Consider the following 25,725-nt stretch of genomic DNA (forward strand, 5'->3'; position numbering starts at 1 on the left):
GAGTCTAATACTAAAAACAAAACTGTGTTCCCAAGAGGAGCATCTGATCTAGAAGAATGAACCAACATATAGTGCTTGGAGAATATATGTACTGAAAACCAATTTGCAGCTTTACAGATCTACATCAGATAGTAATGCCATAAAAGTAGAAAGTAATCTCACGGTGTTGGCCAATACCATAGAGGGAGGTTGTAAATCGTCGGATTCATAGCAAGAAATAATACATTCAAAAATCCACCTAGAGAGCCTCTGGGTGGAAATTGTGGACCCTTTGGACCTGTCAGCAATTGACACAGTCTTGGAGATTTTCTGAATGATCTGGTTCTGTCCAAATAAAAGGCTAGCTCCCTCCTGACATCTAAGATATGGAAGGCAGCATCTTCCCTGGTCTGGTGTGGTTTTGGGAAGAAAATTGGGAAATGTATGACCTAAATGATATGAAATTCAGATAACAGGTAAAAATTTTGGAAGTGGACATGAAACTTTGTACTTGAAAAACATTGTAATACGAGGATCTGCCATTAAAACTCCCAGTTCCTCAATTGTTTTAGCAGAAGTGATAGCCCCCAACAAGGTTGTTTTCATGGATAGATGAAGGAGGGAATAAGTGGCCATCGCTTTTAAAGGGAGTTTCATAAGACATCGGAGTAAAAAGTTTAAAGTTTAAATCCCATACAAGGATGGGTTCTCTAATGTGAATGAAAAGCTTTCTTAATCACTTAATGAATCTTGCAGTGGTGGGCTGAGCAAACACTGAGAATCCCTCAACCAAGGAATGAAAGGCTGTTATAGATAGCAGGTGGACCCTCAGGGAACTCATATAATCCTGGACTTTTTGGATTCCAGTAGACAGTCAAGGACAGCAGAGAATGAAGAAGAAACAGACCAAAGATGTCGCTGAATATACCTGTGTGGAAACCTTTTCCACTTTTGCAAGTAAGTATTTCATGTAGACCTTTTCCTCCTATTTAAGAACATCTTCTGTACCTCTGCAGAACAGGAGGTCTGTACTCCTGTGAACCACTGAGTAACCAAGCCTTGAGGCAAAGAATTCCCAGGTTAGGATGGACAGTCTGCCCAGCATCAAGAGAGAGAAGGCTGGGAACGGATGGAAGGCTCATCGCCAGACAAACGGCAAGGCAAAGGGTACCAGCCCTGTGTGGGAATATTGGATTTAACAACATTATCTTGACTTTGTCTTGCTTGATCTTATTTACCACTTTCAAAATCAGAGGCATTGGAGGAAGTGCACAGAGAAGGCCTCTTGTCCACAGAACAAGGAAAGCACCTCCCCCAGTCAGGGAGGACCTATAACCCACCCCCCGAAGCAAAACTGTTTGCAATTTCTGTTGGTAATGATGGCAAAGAGATTCACTTCAGAAAAATGTGCTTGAGAGTCTGAGAATCCAACTCCCATTTGTAATTCTGGGAGAACTGCCTGCTGAGGTCATCCATCACCCATAGTATTTTGTATACCCAGGAAGTAAGCTGCCAAGATTAGGATGCAGTTGGCTACGCATCAGCTCCATAGCTTTATTGCTTTGGCAAAAAGAGAAAGGGATCTCTCTCCACATACACAACTTGTCAGTTGATATAAAACATGCAGGCTACATTGTCTGTCATGATTTTTATGGATCGGTTCCTGATTAAAGGCAGGAAATGGTTACTGGCATTCCTAACTGCCCTCAGCTCCAGGAGGTTGAGGAGTAACTGTGTCTCGTGGGTAGATCATTTGCCCTGAATGGTGTGGATCCCTAAATTTGGCCACCAGAGATGCATCTGTCATTATGCTGATGGAAGGGGAAGGTTGGATGAATGGCACATCTGTGTAGACGTTGTCCGGGTCTTTCCACCAATTGAGAGAGTCTTCTACTTGATGAGGGACTGACACCAGCTTTTTCAGGCTGTTTGTTTGAGATATGAACTGTTCTGAGCCAGGGAAGCAACAAGGCATAACATGACATGTTGAGTCACAAAGGTACAAGCTGCCATGTGTCCAACTAACTGAAGGCAATTTTTTGTTGATGTCTGTGGACTGATTTGAATTTTTGATACAAGGTTTGTTAATGTCATGAACCTGTCCCTGGGAAGGTAAAAAGCTCTGGCTGATACTGCATCTAGGGAGGCCTCTGTGAACTCTATACTTCGCACCAATCTCAGAATGGATTTCCTCATGTTCAGCTGTAGTCCTAACCTATGGACCAAAAACATTGCTGTCTTTATGGTGCAGAGGAACTACTGAAGAACCCATTCCTGCAATGGGTATTACTTGAGATGCTAAGTGCTCTTGCCTCTCGCTGGAGTCAAGATTTGAGGACATTAAGAACACTGCAAGATCAGACCCATACTTTAAGAATCTGCAGTACAGATCTGAAGTGTTTAGCATACTCCAAAATAAAATAAAAATAATGCTCTTAAAGAAACTATACACTTTCATGTAGTAGTCTGCAAACTGCTTTATAAACTACTATGTACAGTATCTGAAGTTGTTCTTATCCCATGGTTTATCATGGTAGTAATATTTCTTCCTCTCTATTAAATTATTGAAAATTTAAAGAGATAACACATAATTAAAATATCCTATTCTCCACCACCATTGTGGAAGGTGGTGCAGATGAAACATATGATGCAGAATCATAACAAAATGTTGGGGATCTCACAGATTCAGTCATACTAAAATACTAGACAGCATCTAAAGACTTGAGTAGAACCTTATTAGTTTCTATACAGTAGTAACATACTGAATACTAGTTAGCTAGCAAAGCAGCAAAGTTTTGCTGTCTCTAAAATGATATAAATATCCTGAATCCTATTCTTTGTAAATTCTACATTACTTTATTTGATCCTTTAAAATATGGCCTAATACTTTGTCTATAATTAACATGACACTATTCCTTGTCTCGTTTGGTTTAATTTTACATACTTACATTTTCCCTATTGATTAAGCAGTCAACACTCTGTAGGGGACAAAATGTATCAAACTGTTTATAACACTGTCCATTCAAGGGATTCCAAAGGAAATATTCTTCATTTTCATGAGTTAATACATATGCCACTTTCCCCTACCAACAAAAAGTAGATGTCATCAATTTTATATATATACACAATTCCAATGAAGAAAGTAAAATGAGCTTCCAATATTTACTTTTCCTCAGCCTTTTACAAATAGTTTATTTTCCTTTAGTGAAAGGTGCCAGACTGACATCCCAACAGATTGTAGTCTTCTGTTTATTGAAAGTGCAGCAAGGGCAAGTTTACCCGATGCTGCCTCATGAATATTTCTCTATCTTTTGAAAATAGGGCCTAATTTTACAAGCCTCACTCACATAGATATTCACTTTGATTTCAAATATGAATGCTGTGACCAGATTAGGAGAGACTGAAAAAAATGGGGCTGTTTAAAGAGGAGATGAATAAGAGGACACACTAGAGATATGTAAAACAACAAATGTAATAGAGAAGGCAAACTAGGTGGTGTCATATTTAATTCTTCTAATCATAAGAATAAGGGGACATTCAGTGAAAATGAAAAGCAACAAATTTAAAACTGATTAAATAAATACTTTTACATAACACATAATTAAGCTGTGGAACTCATTTTCACCGATGTCATTGAAGCCAAGAGCCTAGTAGGATTCTCAGAAGATTAAATATTTAAATAAGATGATGAAATCATCCAGGTTGCAAACCAATCTCTAACTAATGGGGAGCTAGGAAGAAATGTCCATTAAGGAAAACTACTCCATAATTGTCCACAATGGGGTTTAATGCACCTTCCTCTTAGCAAGTGGTACTGGCCACTGTGGAAGACAGGATATTGGACTAGATGCACCATTGGTCTGATATGGCATGGCAATCCTGATGTTTCCAATATATTTGTCTTGGTATGTTATTGACTACATATTTTATTCTCTTTAGCACATTACACTGTTTATACTGTCGTGGGGGATGAAACCAATGAAGATTTAAACATTTTTTAAATTATGGCACTTACTTCTAACACTGATGTTCCCAACAGTACCCATGCTTTTTTCCCAAAATACAGAAGGTAGTTACACAGAAGCACTGCATGCTCTCCTTTATTTCCAATAGCCAAATTGATGCAATGCTAAATGCAAAATGGTAAAGAATAAGCTATTTACTAGAAATTCTATGCTGTCATCTTCCCATCTAGTCATAAAATGCAGAGCGGAAGCCAAGGAGATTGCCAATGACAGCACACTCCTCAGAAAGCTGTCTATTGGTGGAAGAGGGACACTGAGAGATAACATGGGTATATCTGGAATCTGAAGGTTTTGGAGACAGCCTTGCCTCCTATGTAAACCCCCCTACTCCCACCCTACTCACTGAGGGAGAATTTTTCACAAAATTCACATGATTCAGCTTGTGAAGTTTCCTGAGAGCTCATTCCCCTTTTTATGGATTTGACTGGGCTAAGAGACGACATGAGGCTTAATCTGTGGTTGGCAAGCAGTCAAGATTTGGCTTTTTGCTCTGTAAACCAAAATATTTTTCACGCAGAATTTTAATGCATGTAAAACAGATTACTTCAACAATCTATTAACTCATCTACATCTATTATTTAATATAGGATTATTACCTCTGATGTCATCCAAACATCAACATCAGCATTTTCATCCAATGTATCTGATACACAAGGAATTAAAGACACAAACTGAGAAATAAGATCCTATAAATGAAATAGGAATATACGTAAATACCAGGGCGCACATGTCATAAATATCTACTGAATAGATCTCAATTCTGGATTATTCAAAAATATAAAACTACAGTTAATCTAAATTTCTTGTCATGCTATCAAGAATTACTAATGTAATAAATATGAACTTCTATAGTAGCTACAGAGAAAAAAATGTAAATTATAATAGTAATTCAGGAATGTCAAAGACTAATTTCAGCAGTTCTGAATTTCTTACTGTATGATAGAAAATAAACTCATACTTACAAAAGTTGCATTAGGATCGTCAAGATACATATCTAGTAGCAGCTGTGGTGGATTTAGTGCCCTAATATATTTTGTAACTAAAATATTTCGTCCTTCATTGTCAAAAACAGAGGTTATTATTCTTCTTTTTGGAAATTTTGCTTTGCAATTTTTTTTAAAAATGCATGCTCTTTGCAAAAGTGTTCCATCTTCATGATCTGCAAACTAGAATCATAATTACAGTTACAATGTTAATATAATTTCAAAGACTGACTTTAAAATATAAAATACCCCAAAAGAATTACCATTTGCTTTAAGAAACAAATTTACCCTACTCTGAAAGTCTTCATTGATGCATATTAAGCATAAATGCCAACCTTATCTGATTCTAAATCATTTTCAACAGAAGATAGCTGAGGTTCAATCGTAGCAAAGATGGTTAAAAAGGTATATTCTTTTAAATTCTGTCCACAATGCTCTTCTTTATGAGATGCACAGGGCTTGCTCCAAGTGTAGCCAAGCAAAACTGGTGGCGTATTTACTTGAAATGTACCACAGATCTGTGAACATATTTAGATTATTATATTAGGTAAAACAAACAAACTACAGTGCAAGAGATGTTATAACAAAATATAAAGGTCATAATGATCCAAATTATATCATGTGCAATAAAAGGAAATAAATGTAATTTTTATGCTTTTTTCACAGAGATTCCACTCACTAGATTCTGGGTAAGGGCAACAATCCTCAAATTTTAAACGGGAGAACCTTTTGGAGGGTTCTAAAGGAAGTCATACCCTGTATCAAGTTAAAGAACACATGGTGCCTCTACCTGGGGAAAGTCTTACACCATGAGTGCAGACTTCAGTCCCAGGAAAATATACAGGGAAATTTAGAACAACACACGTAACCTAATAGCAGCAATGCTTAAAATCTAAGGAGCTAGGAGAACATAAAGCGTGGGTGAAAAAAATCATACAGAAGTTGTGCAGTTCATTTTAAATAGTTTAAATAACAGAAGATTGTAAAAATGGCTGGTTAAACAACTTTATTGCAAATACAATTATAATATAGCACATCTTAGCCCAATCTTCCCCCACAAAACCCTATGCAAAACCAACTTTCAATACATGATATATATTAGTTAGGACTACTGACTAGTTAATTACAAAAAACTCAGTCTTAAGCCTACAAAATGTTGGGCTGCTCATAGGCAGTGGGACCTGTTTCAACAGGTAAGGCACACCAGTGATGGAGTAGGAGGAAGGGTAAACAAAACAGCAAAAGGATGAAGATCTCCTAGGAGCCAATTGTAGGACTGACTTAGCTGACCTGAGTAGGCCCAAGTTAAGACATGACATGCCTGAACAAGTAACTGCTGAACAAGTCCCAACAAGTAATTCTGAAACAACTAACTATTGTGAATAAAAAAGGGAGCCAAACTAACTAGACTAACTATTGTGGGTATGTTTATAGTAAACAAATAAGGTAGAAACAACCTGAACTGATAAGCTTGCCTTATACTAACTGCAAAGCAATTGGCCTTTACATGCAAGAAGTATAGATGTTAGTAGCTAGGAAAGATGTCTATAAACTGTGTGGTGCATGACATGAATTGGAATTGTGGTATCACCCTGTATCTAAACCCCCTGCATCTGGGCATCATCAAAGAGCTGCTACCTGCCTATTAAAGTAAACTGAGTGACGAGCTGGCGTTTAAGTTTTTGGATCCCAGAGAACTAGATGAAATGTTCTCCCAGAAATGGATGAGGTGTTCTGGATAAGCTGAGTGGAAAGGTCTCTGAGGGAATCCCAACATTACTGAGTCTCTGGATCAGAGCGAGATTGTGTGGTGTACTCTAAACCATAGCAGCGGGCTTCCCAGATCTATTCACAGTTTATATCTTTCCTGGCTGGTGGGTAGGAACTCAGGTGCTTCTAAAATAGGTAGGATCAGGTAGTCACTCTGTCTCTCCTGTCTAGGTCACTACTATGGCATTTTCCCATAGTCCTCTCAAGCAATAACAAGGCCTTATTTTCCTTGGGTCAGCAAAAGAGTCTACACCTTGACTAAGATTAGCCGAGTGCTCTAGCTGAATCCTCCATTCTCCTTGGAACTTTCTATTTGGCTCTTGCAAATTTCAGTGCAGTTTCCCCTCAGCCTTTTACTTCCCCTCACCCCATGGAAAAGCAGTTTCTGAACAGATAGGCTTTCACTGCTGTGGCAAATGGAGTCAAAACCAGCGCTCTCATTAAAATATTTTGGAAGAAGTTTGTGTCTTGGAATTGCTATTGCAAATTAAATTGTATTTTTGATCTCCCTTGACTATGCAGGGAAAGATTAGTTGTGTTCACAAACAAATGGTAAAGTCCACAGGAGTTACATAATGATAAAAAATTTATTCTTTCTAGTGTATGCAGATCACTGCTATCGACAATGTAAACATTTTAAAATCTTGCTTTCACCAAAAGAAAAAGCTCTTAAGGGTTTGTGCTGATACAACAGAAGTTTTTAAAATGTTTTTATTATAATTACCTTTGATTGTTCCAGAAGAGCAGAGAAAGGAAAAGTAACTGATCCAAACCAGTTCTTTCTTATATACGAGTGGCCACTGCAACCCTTAAGACAAGTATCCTATTGAAATACATAGAGTTAGCTGTAGTTAAGTAAGTGTGTGTGTGTGTGTGTGTGTGTGTCTTAGCTGACACTGATTCCATAACCTTTGGAAACTTACTAGCATATATACACACATATCTATATCTATCTCTATATATGTTTTCAATTGTGGCTGTGGCAACAAAAGGCAATCAATACCAAGCTGAATAGACTCAACAAGGTGTTCATAGAACCAATAAGCTGCTCATAAAAAACTGAACCTGATCAACAAATAAATCCATAATTTTCTCACAGTGAAATGCTTTCACAATAAAATCCAGAGGGTTTTTTTAAACTTTCCCATTATCTGTGAAGCTAGAAGACTCATGGGCTCAATCCACAACTATGCCCAGTTTACAGTCAGCACAGCTAAGGAAAGCAGGGAAGAAAGCTCTATTTCCCCAATGCTGCACCAAAATGGCCACTGACATAACTTAGAGCACCCTAAGGACTGCTCTAAATTATGCTGGCAGTAACAGTCCCATAGAGACTACTGTACCAGATGTGGATCAGAAAGAATGCTTTGTGGTCTGCCCAACTCCACCCCTTTCCATGCTGGAGTATTTCTTCCCCCGACCCCATCCAGAAAGCAGGGGAACAGGCAGTGTGCAGCTGCCTACATTGGCACTACACCATGTAAGGATTCCCCATTGTCAGTTGCCGTTTGAATAGACTGGGGAATAGTGATGCGGGTGTGGAGGAGGTGGTTGCTGTCATCAAGACTGAAAATGATGAGGACTTTGACAAGAGTTTCAGCTGAGCAAGACAGAAAGAAAAGATCAGATCTTAGTAATGTTATGAAGGAAGAAGTGATAGGATTTTGACACAGCCTGGAAATAGGGTGAAGGGAAAGGAGAGAGATGAAAATGATGCTCAGCTTGCGGGATGCTAATTCTCTGCTTCATTTCCAATGTCTTTATGCCTCTTCCTCCCAGCATTCAACGCTCTCCCTCCAGCAGTTAATTCAGAAGATAAATATATTAAATAGATAAGTAAATGACTTAGGCCTGGTCTACGCTAGGAGGTTATGTCGAATTTAGCAGCGTTAACTCGAATTAACCCTGCACCCGTCCACACAACGAAGCTATTTATTTCGACATAGAAGTCTCTTTAAATCGATTTCTGTACTCCTCCCCGACGAGGGGAGTAGCGCTAAATTCGACATGGCCATGTCGAATTAGGGTAGGTGTGGATGGAATTCGACGGTAATAGCTCCGGGAGCTATCCCACAGTGCACCACTCTGTTGATGCTCTGGACAGCAGTCTGAGCTCGGATGCTCTGACCAGCCACACAGGAAAAGCCCCGGGAAAATTTGAATTCCTTTTCCTGTCTGGCCAGTTTGAATCTCATTTCCTGTTTGGACATCGTGGCGAGCTCAGCAGCACTGGCAACGATGCAGAGCTCTCCAGCAGAGGTGACCATGCAATCGCAGAATAGAAAGAGGGCCCCAGCATGGACTGATCGGGAAGTCTTGGATCTGATCGCTGTGTTGGGCGATGAGTCCGTGCTTTCGGAGCTGCGATCGAAAAAACGGAATGCGAAGATCTACGAGAAGATCTCAAAAGTCATGACGGAGAGAGGATACAGCCGGGATGCAACGCAGTGCCGCGTGAAAATCAAGGAGCTGAGACAAGGGTACCAGAAGACCAAAGAGTCAAACGGACGCTCCGGATCCCAGCCCCAGACATCCCGTTTCTACGAGGCACTGCATTCCATTCTAGGTGCGGCCGCCACCACTACCCCACCACTGTCCGTGGACTCTGACGATGGGGTATTGTTGACGGCCGCTTCCTCGGAGATGTTCGCGGATGGGGAAGATGAGGAAGGAGATGAGGAGGACAAGGCAGTCGACAGCGCTTTCAACGCTGATTTCCCCGACAGCCAGGAACTCTTCATCACCCTCACGGAGATCCCCTACCAACCCTCCCAAGGCGGTAACCCAGACCGTGAATCAGGGGAAACATCAGTAGGTAAGTGCTTTAAACATTTATTTTGAACAGAATAGGAATGGTATCTTAACAATGGGTTTCTCATGATTAGTTTGCTCTAGGCGCTTTAGTTTCTAGTCCTTGCCAGTGCAGCTACTGGAAAAGTTTGTCAACATGTCCGGTTTTTCATGATTAGTTTGCCCTAGGCGCTTTACTTTTTAGTCCTTGCCAGTGCAGCTACTGGAAAATTCTGTCAATATGTCCGGGGATAGAGCAGAAATCCTCCTGGGACATCTCCACGAAGGTCTCCTGGAGGTATTGTGAAAGCCTTTGCATCAGGTTCCTGGGGAGAGCGGCCTTCCATGGTAGGAAACTTTTCCGCGCCAGGCTAGCAGCAAGTACTCCGGGATCATTGCCTCGCAAAGCATGGCAGCATACGGCCCTGGTGCTTGCTGGCATTCAGGCAGCATGCGGTCTTTCTCTGTCTCCGAAATCCTCATCAGAGTGATATTACTCATGGTGACCTGCTTTGAATTAGGGGAATGTTAGTATTGGGACTGATTGCCTGTTCCTTTACATAACTGTAACCGGCCGTTTACAGCCACGCGGTGGAGGCGGGACAGGGGCAGCATGTAGGGATCTTTCCCGGGGACAGCCACGAGGGGGGTGGGACAGTGGCAGAGTTCATGCTGGCCGGATTGCCGGCAGCAGGAACTGGCCAACGCTAGGAGCATTGCTTGGAACGTGAAAGGAGGGCACTGCTATAAATTAAGCTTTAAGCAGCCAAAAGTCTACGGCTTACCATGTCTGCCTGCTAGCCAAATTCCGTTGTCCGGCCCCGCTTGTGTGATCTGTACAGCAAGACCCCAGGCACTCAATGGGAAGGCCGAAAATTCGACCTTGTACTGAGCGCGCATGTGATAGGTGCTGTGCATGGTCTTGTTCACAGAGAAAGACTATATTCATTGTTCACAAAACTGTATCTTTCTGAGGAATTCACTCCCTTTTTCCCCTCCCACAGCTGCGAGTGTCTCCCGAGCTACCCCGGCATCCCCCTCCCAGAGGCTGGCGCAGATCAGGCGACGAAAGAGAAGGACACGGGACGAGATGTTCTCAGAACTTATGGGCTGCTCCTGAGCCGAGGCAGCACAGCAGACCCAGTGGAGGGAGAACATGTCGCAATACCAGCGATCACACAGTGAACGGGAGGACAGGTGGCAGCAGGAAGACCAGCAGGCGACTCAAACGCTGCTTGGACTAATGAGGGAGCAAACGGACACGCTCCGGCGCCTTGTAGATGTTCTGCAGGACCGGAGGCAGGAGGACAGAGCCCCGCTGCATTCTATCTCTAACCGCCCTCCCCCGCCACAAAGTCCCATCCCCCCCTCACCCAAAGTCCCAAGAAGGAGGGGCGGCAGGGGCCGTGAAAACAGTCACTCCACCCCTGCAGACTGCTCAAGTAACAGAAGGCTCTCATTCCCAAAGATTTGATAAGTCCTTTCCTTCACTCCAAAAGCACCTCACCCAAGCCCCCGTCCCAGTTTCATCCCCTAACTGTGTAGTTGTTAATAAAAAATACGATTCTGTTAATTACTGTTTCCGTCATGTTCTTTTAGAGGAGAGTGTGTTTGAAGGGGGGGAAGGGGGTTGGTAATTGGAGAGGACAGTCACCTTTACCAGGGTACAGACACGGGGGCAGGTTCAGCAGAAGGTCACACACACATTGCAGTCACTAGGCACCCTGGTCAGTCTGGGAGGTGGTTTTCATGTTCTGTGTGGGGGGGCTATGTGAGTTTGTGGCGGGGGAGGGCGGTTACAGAACTTATGCAGCGGTCCTTAGCCTGGATGACAGAGCCACGCAGCAGGGGATCTGTAACCGCACTCCCCTGCCACAAAGTCACATAGCCCCCACACACACAGTCCCGAAAAGGAGGGGTGGCAGGCGCCGTTGAAACAACCAGTCCACCACTGCGGACCGCTCTAGGAGCAGGAGCCTGTCATTCCTGGAGTTTAGAAGCGTCCTTTCCATCACTACACCCGCTCCCCACCACAGTCTGTGTCCCAGTTTCAACACTTTACCACGAAATCCTTAATAAAGAAAATGGTGTTAATGAACAAAGTTTCATTTATTTTATTTTTAAAGGTGTGTTGGAAGGGGGAGAAGGGGGTTGGTAACTGGAGAGGATAGTCAACATTAACTGGGTAAAGAAACGGGGGCAGGTTCAGCTTCTGTTGAAACAAACTTAATAGTCACAGGTTACCCTGTTCACTCTGGAACCTAGTTTTCAAAGCTTCCCGGATGCACAGCGTGTCCCGCTGGGCTCTTCTAATCGCCCGGCTGTCTGGCTGGGCGTAATCAGCAGCCAGGCGATTTGCCTCAACCTCCCACCCCGCCATAAAGGTCTCCCCCTTGCTCTCACAGAGATTGTGGAACACACAGCAAGCTGCAATAACAATGGGGATATTGGTTTCGCTGAGATCAGAGCGAGTCAGTAAGGTTCTCCATCTCCCCTTCAGACGTCCAAAAGCACACTCCACCACCATTCTGCACTTGCTCAGCCGGTAGTTGAAGAGTTCTTTTTCACTGTCCAGGGCGCCTGTATAGGGCTTCATGAGCCAGGGCATTAGCGGGTAGGCTGGGTCCCCGAGGATGACTATAGGCATCTCCACATCCCCAAGAGTTATTTTGTGGTCCGGGAAGTAAATACCTTCCTGCAGCCGTCTAAACAGACCAGAGTTCCTGAAAACGCGAACATCATGAACCTTGCCCGGCCATCCGACGTTGATGTTGGTAAAACGTCCCCTATGGTCCACCAGTGCTTGCAGCACCATTGAAAAGTAGCCCTTTCAGTTAATGTACTGGCTGGCCTGGTGGGCCGGTCCCAGGATAGGGATGTGAGTTCCATCTATAGCCCCACCGCAGTTTGGGAATCCCATCGCAGCGAAGCCATCTATGATCACCTGCACGTTTCCCAGAGTCACTACCTTTGAGAGCAGTAGCTCAACGATTGCATTGGCTACTTGCATCACAGCAACCCCCACGGTAGATTTGCCCACTCCAAAGTGATTCGCGACTGACCGGTAGCTGTCTGGCGTTGCAAGCTTCCAGAGGGCTATGGCCACTCACTTCTGGACAGTCAGGGCTGCTCGCATCCGGGTGTCCTTGCGCTTCAGGGCAGGGGACAGTAAGTCACAAAGTTCCAGGAAAGTTCCCTTACGCATCCGAAAGCTTCGCAGCCACTGTGATTCATCCCAGACCTGCAGCACTATGTGGTTCCACCAGTCCGTGCTTGTTTCCCAGGCCCAGAATCGCCATTCCACAGCATCAACATGACCCATTGCCACCATGATGTCCACGGCGCGGGGTCCCGTGCTTTGTGAGAGGTCTGTGCCCCTCTCAGACTTAATGTCCTCACCGCGCTGCCGTAGCCTCCTCACCCGATTTCTCAGCATCTGCCTCTGAAAAAGGTGGATGATAAGGTGCGAGGTGTTGACAACGGCCATAATTGCAGCGATGATCGCAGAGGGCTCCATGCTCGCAGTGCTGTGGCGTCCGCGCTGTCAATCACCAGAAAAGTGCGCGAACTGATTGCCCGCCAGCGCTTTCACGGAGGGAGGGCGGGAGTGATGGTTGAATGACGACAGTTACCCAAAACCACCCTCGACACATTTTTTGCCCCAGCAGGCATTGGGGGCTCGACCCAGAATTCCAGTGGGCAGCGGGGACTGCAGGAACTGTGGGATAGCTGCCCACAGTGCACCGCTTCCAATGTCGACGCTTGCCCCGTTAGTGTGGACTCACAAAGTCGAATTACTGTCCTTAGTGTGGATACACACGTTCGACTTTGTAATATCGGTTCCAGAAATTCGCTTTAAGTAAAATCGAACTACTCTCGTAGTGTAGACATACCCTCAGTCAGCTAGTTTCTTGTACGTGTCACAGAAGAAGTGGGTATAATTTTCTTAAATTATTACAGTTTTACAAATCTATAGCTCACTGAGACTCTAGCATGCAAGCAAATATTGCACTGCCTCTGTGCCACCAAAGTCAGCGGTATACATGCTGATACAGGGGGCCACACTAGCACAACTACTTACAGGAATGGGGCCTGTAGATGAGCTAACAAGGAAGTAATCAGAAAGTTAGCAGTGTGCCTATTTGTTCTTATATACAGTACATCTGACAGTTAAACATTTTCTTGTTAGCAATTCCATTCCCGATGACAAAACTGTCTATGATAACATCTGGAGCACTGAACTGGGTCACGTTACAGGAAATGGCTTAAAGAATTTCACTGTGATAAAAAATTATTGCTAACTGCTCAAAAACCACCTCAGCTGGTGGCTACTGCCAGTCAGCAATGAGCCCCCGCTCCCTGGAGCAGACTGCAGTATAAGAGCCAGTCATCATAGGCAAGGGGGTAGGACCTGCTGTCTTCCTCTACCACCCAGTACCTCAGGGGTGGGCGTAGGACCAGGCCCTGCAGCCTGGGGAGTCACCAGGCTGGAGCTCCCCTGCTCCTCTGGCCTTTCCCCAGCCCTGCTTCACTCCCAGTACCTTTGCTACGGACAGCCAGGCCCTGCTCCGGAGAGAGCTACTCTAGCTCCAAGCTAGCAGCCTTTTATAAGGACCTGCTGTGCTCTGTTTGGGGTGTGGCCCCAGCTGTGCCTGCTTTCCTAAGCAGCCTGGGCTTTTCCTTACAGCCCCAGCCCTCTCCCAGGGCTGGCCTTAACCCTGTCAGGGCTGGCGCGGGTAACCACCCCGCTACAATGCCTCACAGGATTTGGCCCAAATGGCAACAGTGGTTGGCTGTGACATTTCTAGTATTCTTTTAATTAAAGTAAAAACTGAATTTATTCAAAATTAGAAAACAATAGTACATATAGTTTCTTTCGTTAAGAAAAGAAGAAGTTGAGATATGTACATGGTTATAGTTTTCAAACTTCAAAAAAATGTAATAAAAAAATCAGTTATTGTGTTTTATACAATTTACCTCATGTTTTTCCACCCTAACTTCATCAAAAATGTTGACATATATATTGTCTTTTATTTTAGACAGTCCTGAAAAGCTATAATCATGTCCTGGTGATCTGTAATTAAGAACAGAATCTTTTAGTTTTAATCAGATATTGTATATCAGAGAGCTTTATCATTTTTTAAAAAAAACAACACAATCACTTTTGGCAGAAATTTACTTCAAATATTACAAAACCATAAACAATTTTAAAGAAGGAAAACTAAATTGGTATGTTTGCCATTAAAAAACAAAGGACAAATTTCACTCCAGTTTAACTCCACTGACTTTGAAGGAGTTACCCACCAGGATGAATTTGACCCGATATATTTTGTTTCTCTAATTACTGTGTCAATAGGTGTTTAGTCATATAAATTGTGCCAGATCCTCATTTTGGTGTAAACTGATGTATTTCCACTGACTTCTATCTCATATTTACTAAACTATGTTTTGTAAATTTTCTACTCTTTCACATATTTCAGAGCACCAACTGAATGAAAGCTCACATAAAGGAACAAAGGCAGATTCTCCATTCTTCCAAGTGGGAAACAGGTGGTTTTAAACTGCCTTTGCACACCTCCCTAATTCTGGTTCTCAGCTCCCGGGTTGCTCTAAAAATGGTGCCAGTTTATAACAGTCTTTATGGTTGTTACACTGGCACAAAACAGAGCAACTACATCATACCAGCCACATTCCTCATATTGGGTCCACTCCATCCCGTACCCTACCCCCGACATATGCCCTAAATTGGGAGGAGAACGGGAGGTTTGAGAGTTATTATTCCAACTCAATTCAAACAGACTAAGTGGCCACTTAGACCTTAGTCCATCCCGCGCTTTGCTGCACATTGGGCTACCCACATTTGCTATCCTTGCCTGTTAACTGCCCTTCTCTCCAAATCTTCCCATTTCAAGTTGAGGTGATTGATGTCGTTCAGAACTGTTCATTTCCATGTTATTCGCAGTCTTCCTCTCTTTCTTCTTGTGTTTTCTGGCTTCCATTCAAGGGCGGTATTTGGTAAGCATTCTTTTTCCATTCTCAGCACATGTCCCAGCCACTGATGTCTTCTTTTGTAGATTATTTGTGAGAGGGTACCTTGTCCAGTAATTTTTCTGACTTCTTCATTTGTCTTCCTATCTCTGTATGTTATTCCCAATATTCGTCTCAGACTTTTGTGATGAAATGCATCCATCTTTCTTGGTAAGTTGCCATGTCTCACTGCTATATGTTGTGATAGCAATAACAATTGCTTGTTACATATTCAGTTTTGTCTTGAGGGAGATGTTTTTGAGTTGCCAGATGTTTTTGAGTCTTCCAAATGCAGCATTTGCCTTACCGATTCTTCTTCTTATTTCCTCGGAACTAGTAACATCTTGGCTGGTGGTACTTCCAAGATACTTAAAATTGTCCACCTTCTCCAGTTTTTCGTCTTCAATTTTGATTTCTGTCCCTATAGTCCCCATTAACATGACTTTACATTTAGCCATAGAGTCATACAGTCATAGACTTTAAGGTCAGAAGGGACCATTATGATCGTCTAGTCTGACCTCCTGCACAACACAGGCCACAGAATCTCACCCACCCACTCCCGCAACAAACCCCTAACCTATGTCTGAGCCATTGAAGTCCTCAAATCATGGTTTAAAGACTTCAAGGTGCAGAGAATCATCCAGCAAGTGACCCGTGCCCCACACTGCAGAAGAAGGCGAAAAACCCCCAGGGCCTCTGCCAATCTGCCCTGGAGGAAAATTCCTTCCCAGCCCCAAATATGGCAATCAGCTAAACCCTGAGCATGTGGGCAAGACTCACCAGCCAGACACCCAGGAAAGAATTCTCTGTAGTAACTCAGATCCCACCCCATCTAACTTCCCATCACAGGCCATTGGGCATATTTACCACTAATAGTCAAAGACCAATTAATTGCCAAAATTAGGCTATCCCATCATACCATCCCTTCCATAAACTTATCAAGCTTAGTCTTGAAACCAGATATGTCTTTTGCCTCCACTGCTCCCCTTGGAAGGCTGTTCTAGAACTTCACTCCTCTGATGGTTAGAAACCTTCGTCTAATTTCAAGTTTAAACTTCCTGATGGCCAGTTTATATCCATTTGTTCTTGTGTCCACACTGGTACTGAGCTCAAATCATTCCTCTCCCTCCCTCTGATATATTTATATAGAGCAATCATATCTCCCCTCAGCCTTCTTTTGGTTAGGCTAAACAAGCCGAGCTCTTTGAGTCTCCTTTCATAAGACAGGTTTTCCATTTGTCGAATCATCTTAGTAGCCCTTCTCTGTACCTGTTCCAGTTTGAATTCATCCTTCTTAAACATGGGAAACCATAACTGCACACAGTATTCCAGATGAGGTCTCACCAGTGCCTTGTATAACGGTACTAACACCTCCTTATCTCTACTGGAAATACCTTGCTAATGCATCCCAAGACCGCATTCGCTTTTTTCACGGCCATATCACATCGGTGGCTCATAGTCATCCTGTGATCAACCAGTACTCCGAGGTCCTTCTCCTCCTATGTTACTTCTAACTGATGAGTCCCCAGCTTATAACAAAAATTCTTGTTATTAATCCCTAAATGCATGACCTTGCACTTTTCACTATTAAATTTCATCCTATTACTATTACTCCAGTTTACAAGGTCATCCAGATCTTCCTGTATGATATCCCGGTCCTTCTCTGTATTGGCAATACCTTCCAGCTTTGTGTCATCCGCAAACTTTATTAGCACATTCCCACTGTTTGTGCCAAGGTCAGTAATAAAAAGCTTAAATAAGATTGGTCCCAAAACCGATCCCTGAGGAACTCCACTAGTAATCTCCCGCCAGCCTGACATTTCTTTGCATTGTATCTCAAACCTATCGTCTTCGTTACTTCTTTTACTTGGTTTGTGCATTTTTGTAGTCCGTTATAGTCAGTGAAGATGCCAATGAACGAACGGACTACAAGTGGCCACTGGATAGTTATAACTTTTAGTCACTACTGACTTGGCTGGTTTAAAAACATGGCCCAGAGATGAAAAAAACAATGTATCCCATTCCTAATGTCTTAAACCATCAGATCTTAGCCTCAGGGTCATGAATATGTGCAAGAGGGTTGCAGCCAACCTCCTTTTCTTTATGACTACATGGAAGGGAAGTCCTGAAACTTTTTTCTGTTGAAATACAGGGTCATGGTATGGAAAAGATTGAGAACCATTACCCTAAACCAGTAGTTTTCAATCTGTGGACTGGGTACCCCTGGAGGTCTGCAGACTATTTCTAAGATTTCCAAAGGGGTCTGCACCTCCATTCTACATTTTTTAAGGGGCCACAAATGAAATAAGGTTGAAAACCATTGCCCTAAATCATTCAATCCTCCTACTTCATCTCCAACTCTTATACACAGATACAGAAAGGCAGATGAGTTCAGCAGGCTAAATGAAAAACTTTAAAATACTTTTGAAACAAAATATAACCACCTAACCATGGGAAACTTTGACTCCTTCACTAGAGCATTCAAATACTGTTATTTTCTTGTACATTTTTCATGGAGAAGTATTTGGCCAACTTACATAAAATCCACTTGAAGTTCTTCATTCCAGCATGGATGAGATCCATCTGCAGTGCTAGTTTGATAAACTGTGTGCTGGAAAGAAACTTCTACAAAAGGATGCACAGTCACCTAAAACACAAAAATCATACACTTTATTAGATTTGTACTGCTTTGTTTTATTTCCACATCATCTTATAGAATAATAAAAATGTAGGGACCTCAAGAGGTCATCAAGTCCAGCCCCCCGTGCTGAGGCAGGACCAAGTAAACCCCTAGACTATCCCTGACAGATGTTTGTCTAACCTGTTCTTAAAAACCTCCAATGACAGGGATTCCACAACCTCCCTTGGCAACCTATTCTAGAACTTAACTACCCTTATAAAGTTTTCCCTAATATCTAACCTAAATCCTCCTTGCTGCAGATTAAGACGATTACTTCTTGTCCTACCTTCAGTGGACATGAAGAACAATTAATCACCATCCTCTTTGTAACAGCTCTGAACATATTTGCAGACTGTTACCAGATCCCCCCTGAGTTTTCTTTTCTCAAGACTAAGCGTGCCCAGTTTTGTTAAAGGTCAGGTTTTCTACACCTTTTATACTCCTGGGGGAATTCTGTGCCACTGCGCAATTCAGAATTTTGCAGAAATTAATGTTGTGCACACAGAATTTCCTTTTTTCCCTACATAAATGGGCTGTAGAAATGTTGGCTCCCACTAGGGGCCGCTGGACCCAGCAGAGCCCAGCTCACAAATGGAAGACAAGGCTGCGGGAAGGGGAAGCAAACTGGAGGGTTCCCAGAAGGTGCAGTTCCCTGCACACCCTGAAGGAAGGAGGCAGCGGCATGGAGGAAACTCCGGTAAGCCCACGACCCAGCATCAGGCTGTTTCTCCCTCTGGATCCCTGGGCTCTAGGAGAGTAGGGTTTGAGAGTGTCTGGGCCGGGGGGGGTGGGGTGGGGGTCCTGAAGCTGGGCTTGGGGAGGGGAGGGGGGAGTGAGTGTCTGGGCAGGGGGTGGGCATAGCTGGGTTTGGGGGGGGGGGAGGGACAACAGAGAAGCAGGAACTGGGTTGTCATAGGGATTTCTTTAACTCTCTACTCCTGGGGGAATTTGTTGTGTGTCTGTATTGTTACAAACAAACTTGCTGACAGGTATTTTGAAATAAATTACCAAAATAATTGAAACTGGTGTGATTATATAGTGTTATTTTGATAAATAAAATGTGCAGAATTTTGTAGAATTTTTAATATTTTGATGCAGAATTCCCCCAGGAGAATTTGATCATTTTTGTTGCTCTCTAGACTCTCTCCAATTCATGCAATCTTTCATAAAGTGTGGCACCCAGAACTGGACACAGCACTCCAGTTGAGGGCTCACCAGGGCCAAGTAGACAGACAATTACCTCCCGTGTCTTACATACAATGCTTCTGTTAAGACAGCCCAGAGCAATATTAGCCTTTTTCACAATTCCATCACATTGTTGGCTCATATTCAATTTGTGACCCATATTCAATTTGTGCGCTGTGGAGTGGCTGGCTCCAGCCGGACGGCGCGGCTGTAGCGCCATCAGCCACCGGTGCTCCAGGCAGCTCGGTAAGGGGGCAGGGAGCAGGGGGGGTGGATAGAGGGCAGGGGAGTTCAGGATGGTGGTCAGGGGTCGGGGGTGTGGATAGGGATCAGGGCGGTTAGAGGGCAGGGAACAGGGGGTTGAATGGGTGCAGGGGCCCCGGGGGCAGTCGGGAAGGAGGGGGGATTGGATGGGGAGGCGGGGGGCATTCAGGGGTGGTGGTTCCGGGGGCGGTCAGGGGACAGGGAGCGGGGGGTGTGTGTGGATGGGGCAGGAGTCCCAGAGCGGGGCCAGCGGGGGGGGGGAAATAGGGGGCAGGGGCCGGGCCACGCCTGGCTGTTTGGGTAGGCACAGCCTCCCCTAACCGGCCCGCCATACCATTTCCGAAACCCGATGCGGCCCTCCGGCCAAAAAGTTTCCCCGCCCCGCCCTACCTGCAAGCAAGTAGCAACTAAGACAATTTTATTCATTAAAGTCCAGCTCCCTGGTGAATAACACATGGAAATTAACCAGCTTATTTACTCAGTACATTTGTGACTGATAAATGATACATCCGGTCAAGCGCTATTTATATTTAGATAACAGTTGCTCAGTACATATAACGATACCCTCATTAAAGATGATCCTTATCTCTAGAATTTATATTAAGATATGATTCCAACTCTTATGATATATTAACACTTACAGGTTATTAGGTTCTACAAGACTGAAAGTCTCCCAAATACAGTTTAATTTTCATTGTCTTCTAAGATTTCTGAAAATTAGTTTTTTATTAATATCAATTTAAATTTAGAGTCATCATTATACATCAGTGGAGTCCAGCCTGTGGCCCTGGAGGCTCTAGACTGTGGCCCTGAATGGTGAGTGTTAAGAAGAAAATATGTATTTCATTCTTAATAGGAAATGTGTTCTCTGAGCTGTGTCTTAAAACTTTTAAACTGCAGTGTTTGAATTGACCCCATTACAATAGGGAGACAGTAGGGGGCACTTGGAGCGCTATCCCTTCCCTGGGGCAATTGCGTAACAGTTCCCCTGGTGGCCACCTGCTGCATCACAGGAGGAAGAAAGAGAGTAATTCTGGCTATGCCATTTGCCTGCTTTCCTACTGGACTATCGGAGGACAGGATAGGAATTCAACTGGCACTGCCTGAGACTAGGGGAGCACTTAGTAAAGGATGGCTCTCTTTCCCATACACAGCCGTCAAGGGCAGCCCAGAAAAAAAGGAAAGAAAGAGAATTTGAGAACCAGCAACCAGTTATCACACTCTAATTCTTTGCTTTGTCTCAGCATTGATTAGAGCAGGTCAGGTAATTATGGTACCCACAGGCCCTCCCAAGCAATAACCAGACCACAGTGCACTCTGATCACTCTTCCTCCCAACCCCAGCATACCCCTTCCTAACTTTGAAATGCTCCTGTGACAGGGGATGTGGGAAAGGAGACACAGAAGCCATCTATGATTTCTCTATGCCCACTGGGACTAACCCAGGGATCGGCAACCTTTGGCTCACGGCCCATCAGGGAAATCCACTGGTGGGCTGGGATGGTTTGTTTACCTGCAGCATCTGCAGGTTCGGCCGATCGCAGTGCCCACTGGCTGCGGTTCGCTGTTCCAGGCCAATAGGGGTTGCGGGAAGCCGCATGGGCCGAGGGTTGCCGATCCCTGGACTAACCCCATGTTGGGGAAATCCCCAGCATGGGACCTGCAGGTGGTTCTGGCTCCCTTTAGACTAAGCGGAACAGAACAGAGAGCCCAAAAATGTTGATTGTGGCCCTTGACCTTTTTGAAATAATATTCAGTTCTCAGGCTGAAAAGGTTGGAAACCACTGCTGTCCAAAATCAGAAAATACGCATTTTGAGAAGTTACCATAAAAATACATATTTAACTATGATAATGAAACTGAAATCCCTCAAAATACCAGAGGTGCTGAAGCAAAAACAGGCTGTAACAGAACAAAGGATTGGAGATCTTTTTAACGAATAAGAACAAATTCTTAAATGTCAGGGGGAATTTTGTCCCAAATCAATATATTGGTGAGGGACCATTTAAATAAGTATTGACACAGCAGATACGGTTACAATAAAGAAAGTAAAACTTTGCCCTCTTATCCATTGTCAAAATATTGTTTGAAGCCTTTGTCATTCCTTTTAAATAGGGCTGTCAAATGATTAAAAAAATTAATTGAGATTAATAGCACTGTTAAACAATAATAGAATACCATTTCTTTAAATATTTTTGGATGTTTTCTATATTTTCAAATATATTGATTTCAATTACAACACAGAATACAAAGTGTACAGTGCTCACTTTATATTTATTTGTGATTACAAATATTTGCACTGTAAAAAAACAAAAAATAGTATTTTTCAGTTCACCTAATACAAGTACTGTAATTCAATCTCTTTCAAAGTTGTAAAAGTTGAATTTACAAATTTAGAATTATGTACAAAAAAATAACTGCATTCAAAAATAAAATAATGTAAAACTTTAGAGCCTACAAGTCCACTCAGTCCTACTTCAGCCAATTGCTCAGACAAACAAGTTTGGTTACAATTTGCAGAAGATAATGCTGTCTGGTTCTTGTTTACAATGTCACCTGAAAGTGAGAACAGGCATTCGCATGGCACTGTTGTAGCTGGCGGCGCAAGATAACTGCTCGATAACGATCCAAAGCAGAGCCGACCGACGCATGTTCATTTTCATCCTCTGAGTCAGATGCCACCAGCAGAAGGTTCATTTTCTTTTTTTGGTGGTTCGTGTTCTGTAGTTTCCACATCTGAGTGTTGCTCTTTTAAAACTTCTGAAAGCATGCTCTACACCTTGTTCCTCTGAGATTTTGGACGGCACTTCAGATTCTTAAACCTTGGGTTGAGTGCTGTAGCTATCTTTAGAAATCTCACATTGGTACCTTCTTTGCGTTTTGTCAAATCTGCTGTGAAAGTGTTCTTAAAACAAACATGTGCTGGGTCATCATTTGAGACTGCTATAACATGAAACATATGGCAGAATGTGGGTAAAACAGGACAGGAGATATACAATTCTCCCCCAAGGAGTTCAGTCACAAATTTAATTAACGCATTATTTTTTAATGAGCATCTTCAGCATGGAAGCATATTGTCTGGAATGGTTGCCAAAGCATGAAGGGGCATACGAATGTTTAGCATATCTGGCATGTAGATATCTTGCAATGCCAGCTACAAAAGTCCCATGCGAACACCTATTCTGACTTTCAGGTGACATTGTATATAAGAAGCAGGCAGCAGTATCTCCCATAAATGTAAACAAACTTGTTTGTCTTAGCGATTGGCTGAACAAGAAGTAGGACTGAGTGGACTTGTAGGTTCTAAAGTTTTACATTGTTTTGGTTTTGAGTGCAGTTATGTAACAAAAAATCTACATTTGTTAGTTACACTTTCATGATAAAGAGATTGCACTACAGTACTTGTATGAGGTTAATTGAAAAATACAATTTCTTTTGTTTATCATTTTTACAGTGCAAATATTTGTAATCAAAAATAATAATACAAAGGGAGCACTGTACAGTTAGTATTCTGTGTAGCAATAGAAATTAATATATTTGAAAAAGTAGAGAAACATCCAAAATATTTAATACATTTCAATTGATATTCTATTGTTTAACAGTGTGATTAATCGCGATTAATTTTTTTAATCGCAATTAATTTTTTGAGTTAATCACGTGAGTTAACTGCGATTAATCGACAGCCCTACTTTTAAACAATACAAAATGATTCACTCTTTTTTTGGGGGGGGAGGGTTGGTTGTTTGAGTAATTTAAGTTATTTACCTCACTTAGAGGATCAGATGTGTATGATGAGTTGCCTGATAATAGATGTCTACTCCGGGACAGCTGATTAATTGCATATGCTGGCGAATGAACACCTGCTGGTCTTTAGATATAAAACATGAATGACATACACATTTCAACCAGCTTTTCTTTTTAATCTACATGGCAATTGTTTGTATTAGTTCATTATTTACAGATGCTACAGATAATTAGTTACTATTTACAGATTCTATACATACTTATAAAGAACATCTAACAAAATCAGTAATACAAATCAAAACATAAATCCCTAAAATGAAGAAATGTCTAAAGCTTTATGGGCCTGATCATGCAGCCACTCCATTGTTCCAGTCCAAATCTCACTGAAGTCATTTCAATTTGGACACATTATGCCTCCCGGCGCTGCCATGGTACTGGTGTGCCTGGTCTGCAGGAATGCCATTTCAGCTTTTGGGGGCAGAGGGGTAACTTTAACCATGATTCCAGGGGCGACTTAGGCACCTGAAAATTCTTCGGTTTTTTTTGCAAATAACAACTTAGAAATTAGCTTACAGGAGCACTGTATCTACTTCCTATTTTAAAAAAGAAAAATATATATACACCACCAATTAAAGCCATATTTTACATTTATATGTAAATTTAGGACAATCAGGAGATAATACAGCAAGATATTCACAATCCCAAGCCTTGCGGTATCAGTTTTGGAGCCTTAACACAGATACAAGAAACACAAGTTTGATACTTTGATACACTATCTTTAGAGATAAATAAAAATAAATAAAATCTGCTTACTTTCTCTAACAGACACACTCTGTTACTGCCATTATCTATTCCATTTTATTCTATAGTTTTTCATTCTAAAACCACATTTACTTAATTTTAACATACGCAATTTTTTTCTCTTTTATTAAGAACGGGATTTAATTTTTCTAATTCTTTTGGCATTTATGTTTACCAATCACAATCGTGGACATGACTCACTAACATCTGACTCTATCATTACTATTAGAGGATTAGTCTTGGAACCACATTTGTTTTTGTACAAATTTTAAGTTATTGTACAGATATAATTAAAAATACAATTTGAAAATAAGTGACCATCTGCACGGTGTCTATAGTTATGTGTTTAGCTAATTGATTTTAAACGGGCACTGCTAAGGTGAGTACAAACTAAATTTACATTCTAGAAGGATACTATTATTTGATTGTACCACTTTAAATAAATACTGACAAAGCACAATATGGTAATAAAAGTAATAATGATAATTACTCCAGCCAGGACAGATTAGGCATTTTAGAACTCACTACTCAAAGAATTAAATTTAAGCATAAGAGAGAAATAAAATTATGAAATGCACAGACCCCAGACAAAAAAACTAAAATAACAGTACTATAATCCTTAAACTCTGAAAGAATAAAATTACAGAGAATTTATGTGCACTGCACATTTTGACAGGAGGTAGCAAGAAGTAACAACAAGAATAATAATATTGTGTGTTAGAGAGAGTGTGTGTAGGGGGGAGACTCTGTGTGTGTGTGTGTGTGTGTGTGTGTGTGTGTGTGTGTGTGTGTCTGTGTGTGAGAGAGAGAGAGAGAGAGAGATGTGTGTGTGTGTGTGTGTGTGTGTGTGTTTTGGGGGAGTGTGTGTATGTGTGTGTGTTGGGGGGAGTGTGTGTATGTGTGTGAGTGAGAGAAAGAAAGAGACTGTGTGTGTGCCTGAGTATGTCTGCGCCTGTCTCTAAGGGCACGTCTTCACTACCCGCCGATCCGGCGGGTAGCAATCGGTCTATCGGGGATCGACTTACCGCGTCTAGTGAAGACGCGATAAAATCGATCCCTGATGGCTCTACCGTCAACTCCGGAAATCCACCGCAGCAAGAGGCGGTAGCGGAGTCGATGGCGGCGCGGCAGCGGTCGACTTGCCGCCGTCCTCACAGCCAGGTAAGTCGACCTAAAATACGCCACTTCAGCTACGCTATTCATGTAGCTGAAGTTGCGTATCTTAGGTCGACCCCCCGCTGTAGTGTAGACCTAGCCTAAGATGAGCTTGTTCAGTACAGCAGCAGCCACAGCTCCCCCTCCTGAGCCAGAGGCATCAGCATAGACAGGCTACCTGTCCCCCAACCCCAGCAGAGACCCACTAGGGCATAGCCATCTCTTGCATCAGGTGAGCTCCCCCCATGCCGCACCAACCATGGATCAACATCCCAAAGAAGGGGAGACTTCTTTGGGAAGTATGAGAGAGAGAGTGAGTGTGAG

At 42.7% G+C, this 25,725-nt stretch overlaps 1 protein-coding gene across 1 annotated transcript in view; it reads right to left on the reverse strand.

The window, feature by feature from the left end:
- The window catches only part of CC2D2B (coiled-coil and C2 domain containing 2B), a 96,824-nt gene that overhangs the window by 13,821 nt on the left and 57,278 nt on the right, over window positions 1-25,725 (reverse strand). Inside the window, exons 23-31 of the mRNA XM_065407632.1 lie at window positions 23,467-23,569; window positions 18,112-18,221; window positions 14,525-14,621; window positions 7,482-7,580; window positions 5,323-5,505; window positions 4,967-5,170; window positions 4,601-4,690; window positions 3,995-4,108; window positions 2,928-3,062 (exon numbers count right to left, since the gene is read on the reverse strand). Coding sequence (XP_065263704.1) covers window positions 2,928-3,062; window positions 3,995-4,108; window positions 4,601-4,690; window positions 4,967-5,170; window positions 5,323-5,505; window positions 7,482-7,580; window positions 14,525-14,621; window positions 18,112-18,221; window positions 23,467-23,569 — 1,135 coding nt within the window. The remainder of the gene's footprint in view (window positions 1-2,927; window positions 3,063-3,994; window positions 4,109-4,600; window positions 4,691-4,966; window positions 5,171-5,322; window positions 5,506-7,481; window positions 7,581-14,524; window positions 14,622-18,111; window positions 18,222-23,466; window positions 23,570-25,725) is intronic.

Source organism: Emys orbicularis, chromosome 7 (assembly GCF_028017835.1).
Source record: "Emys orbicularis isolate rEmyOrb1 chromosome 7, rEmyOrb1.hap1, whole genome shotgun sequence".
NCBI lineage: Eukaryota > Metazoa > Chordata > Testudines > Emydidae > Emys > Emys orbicularis.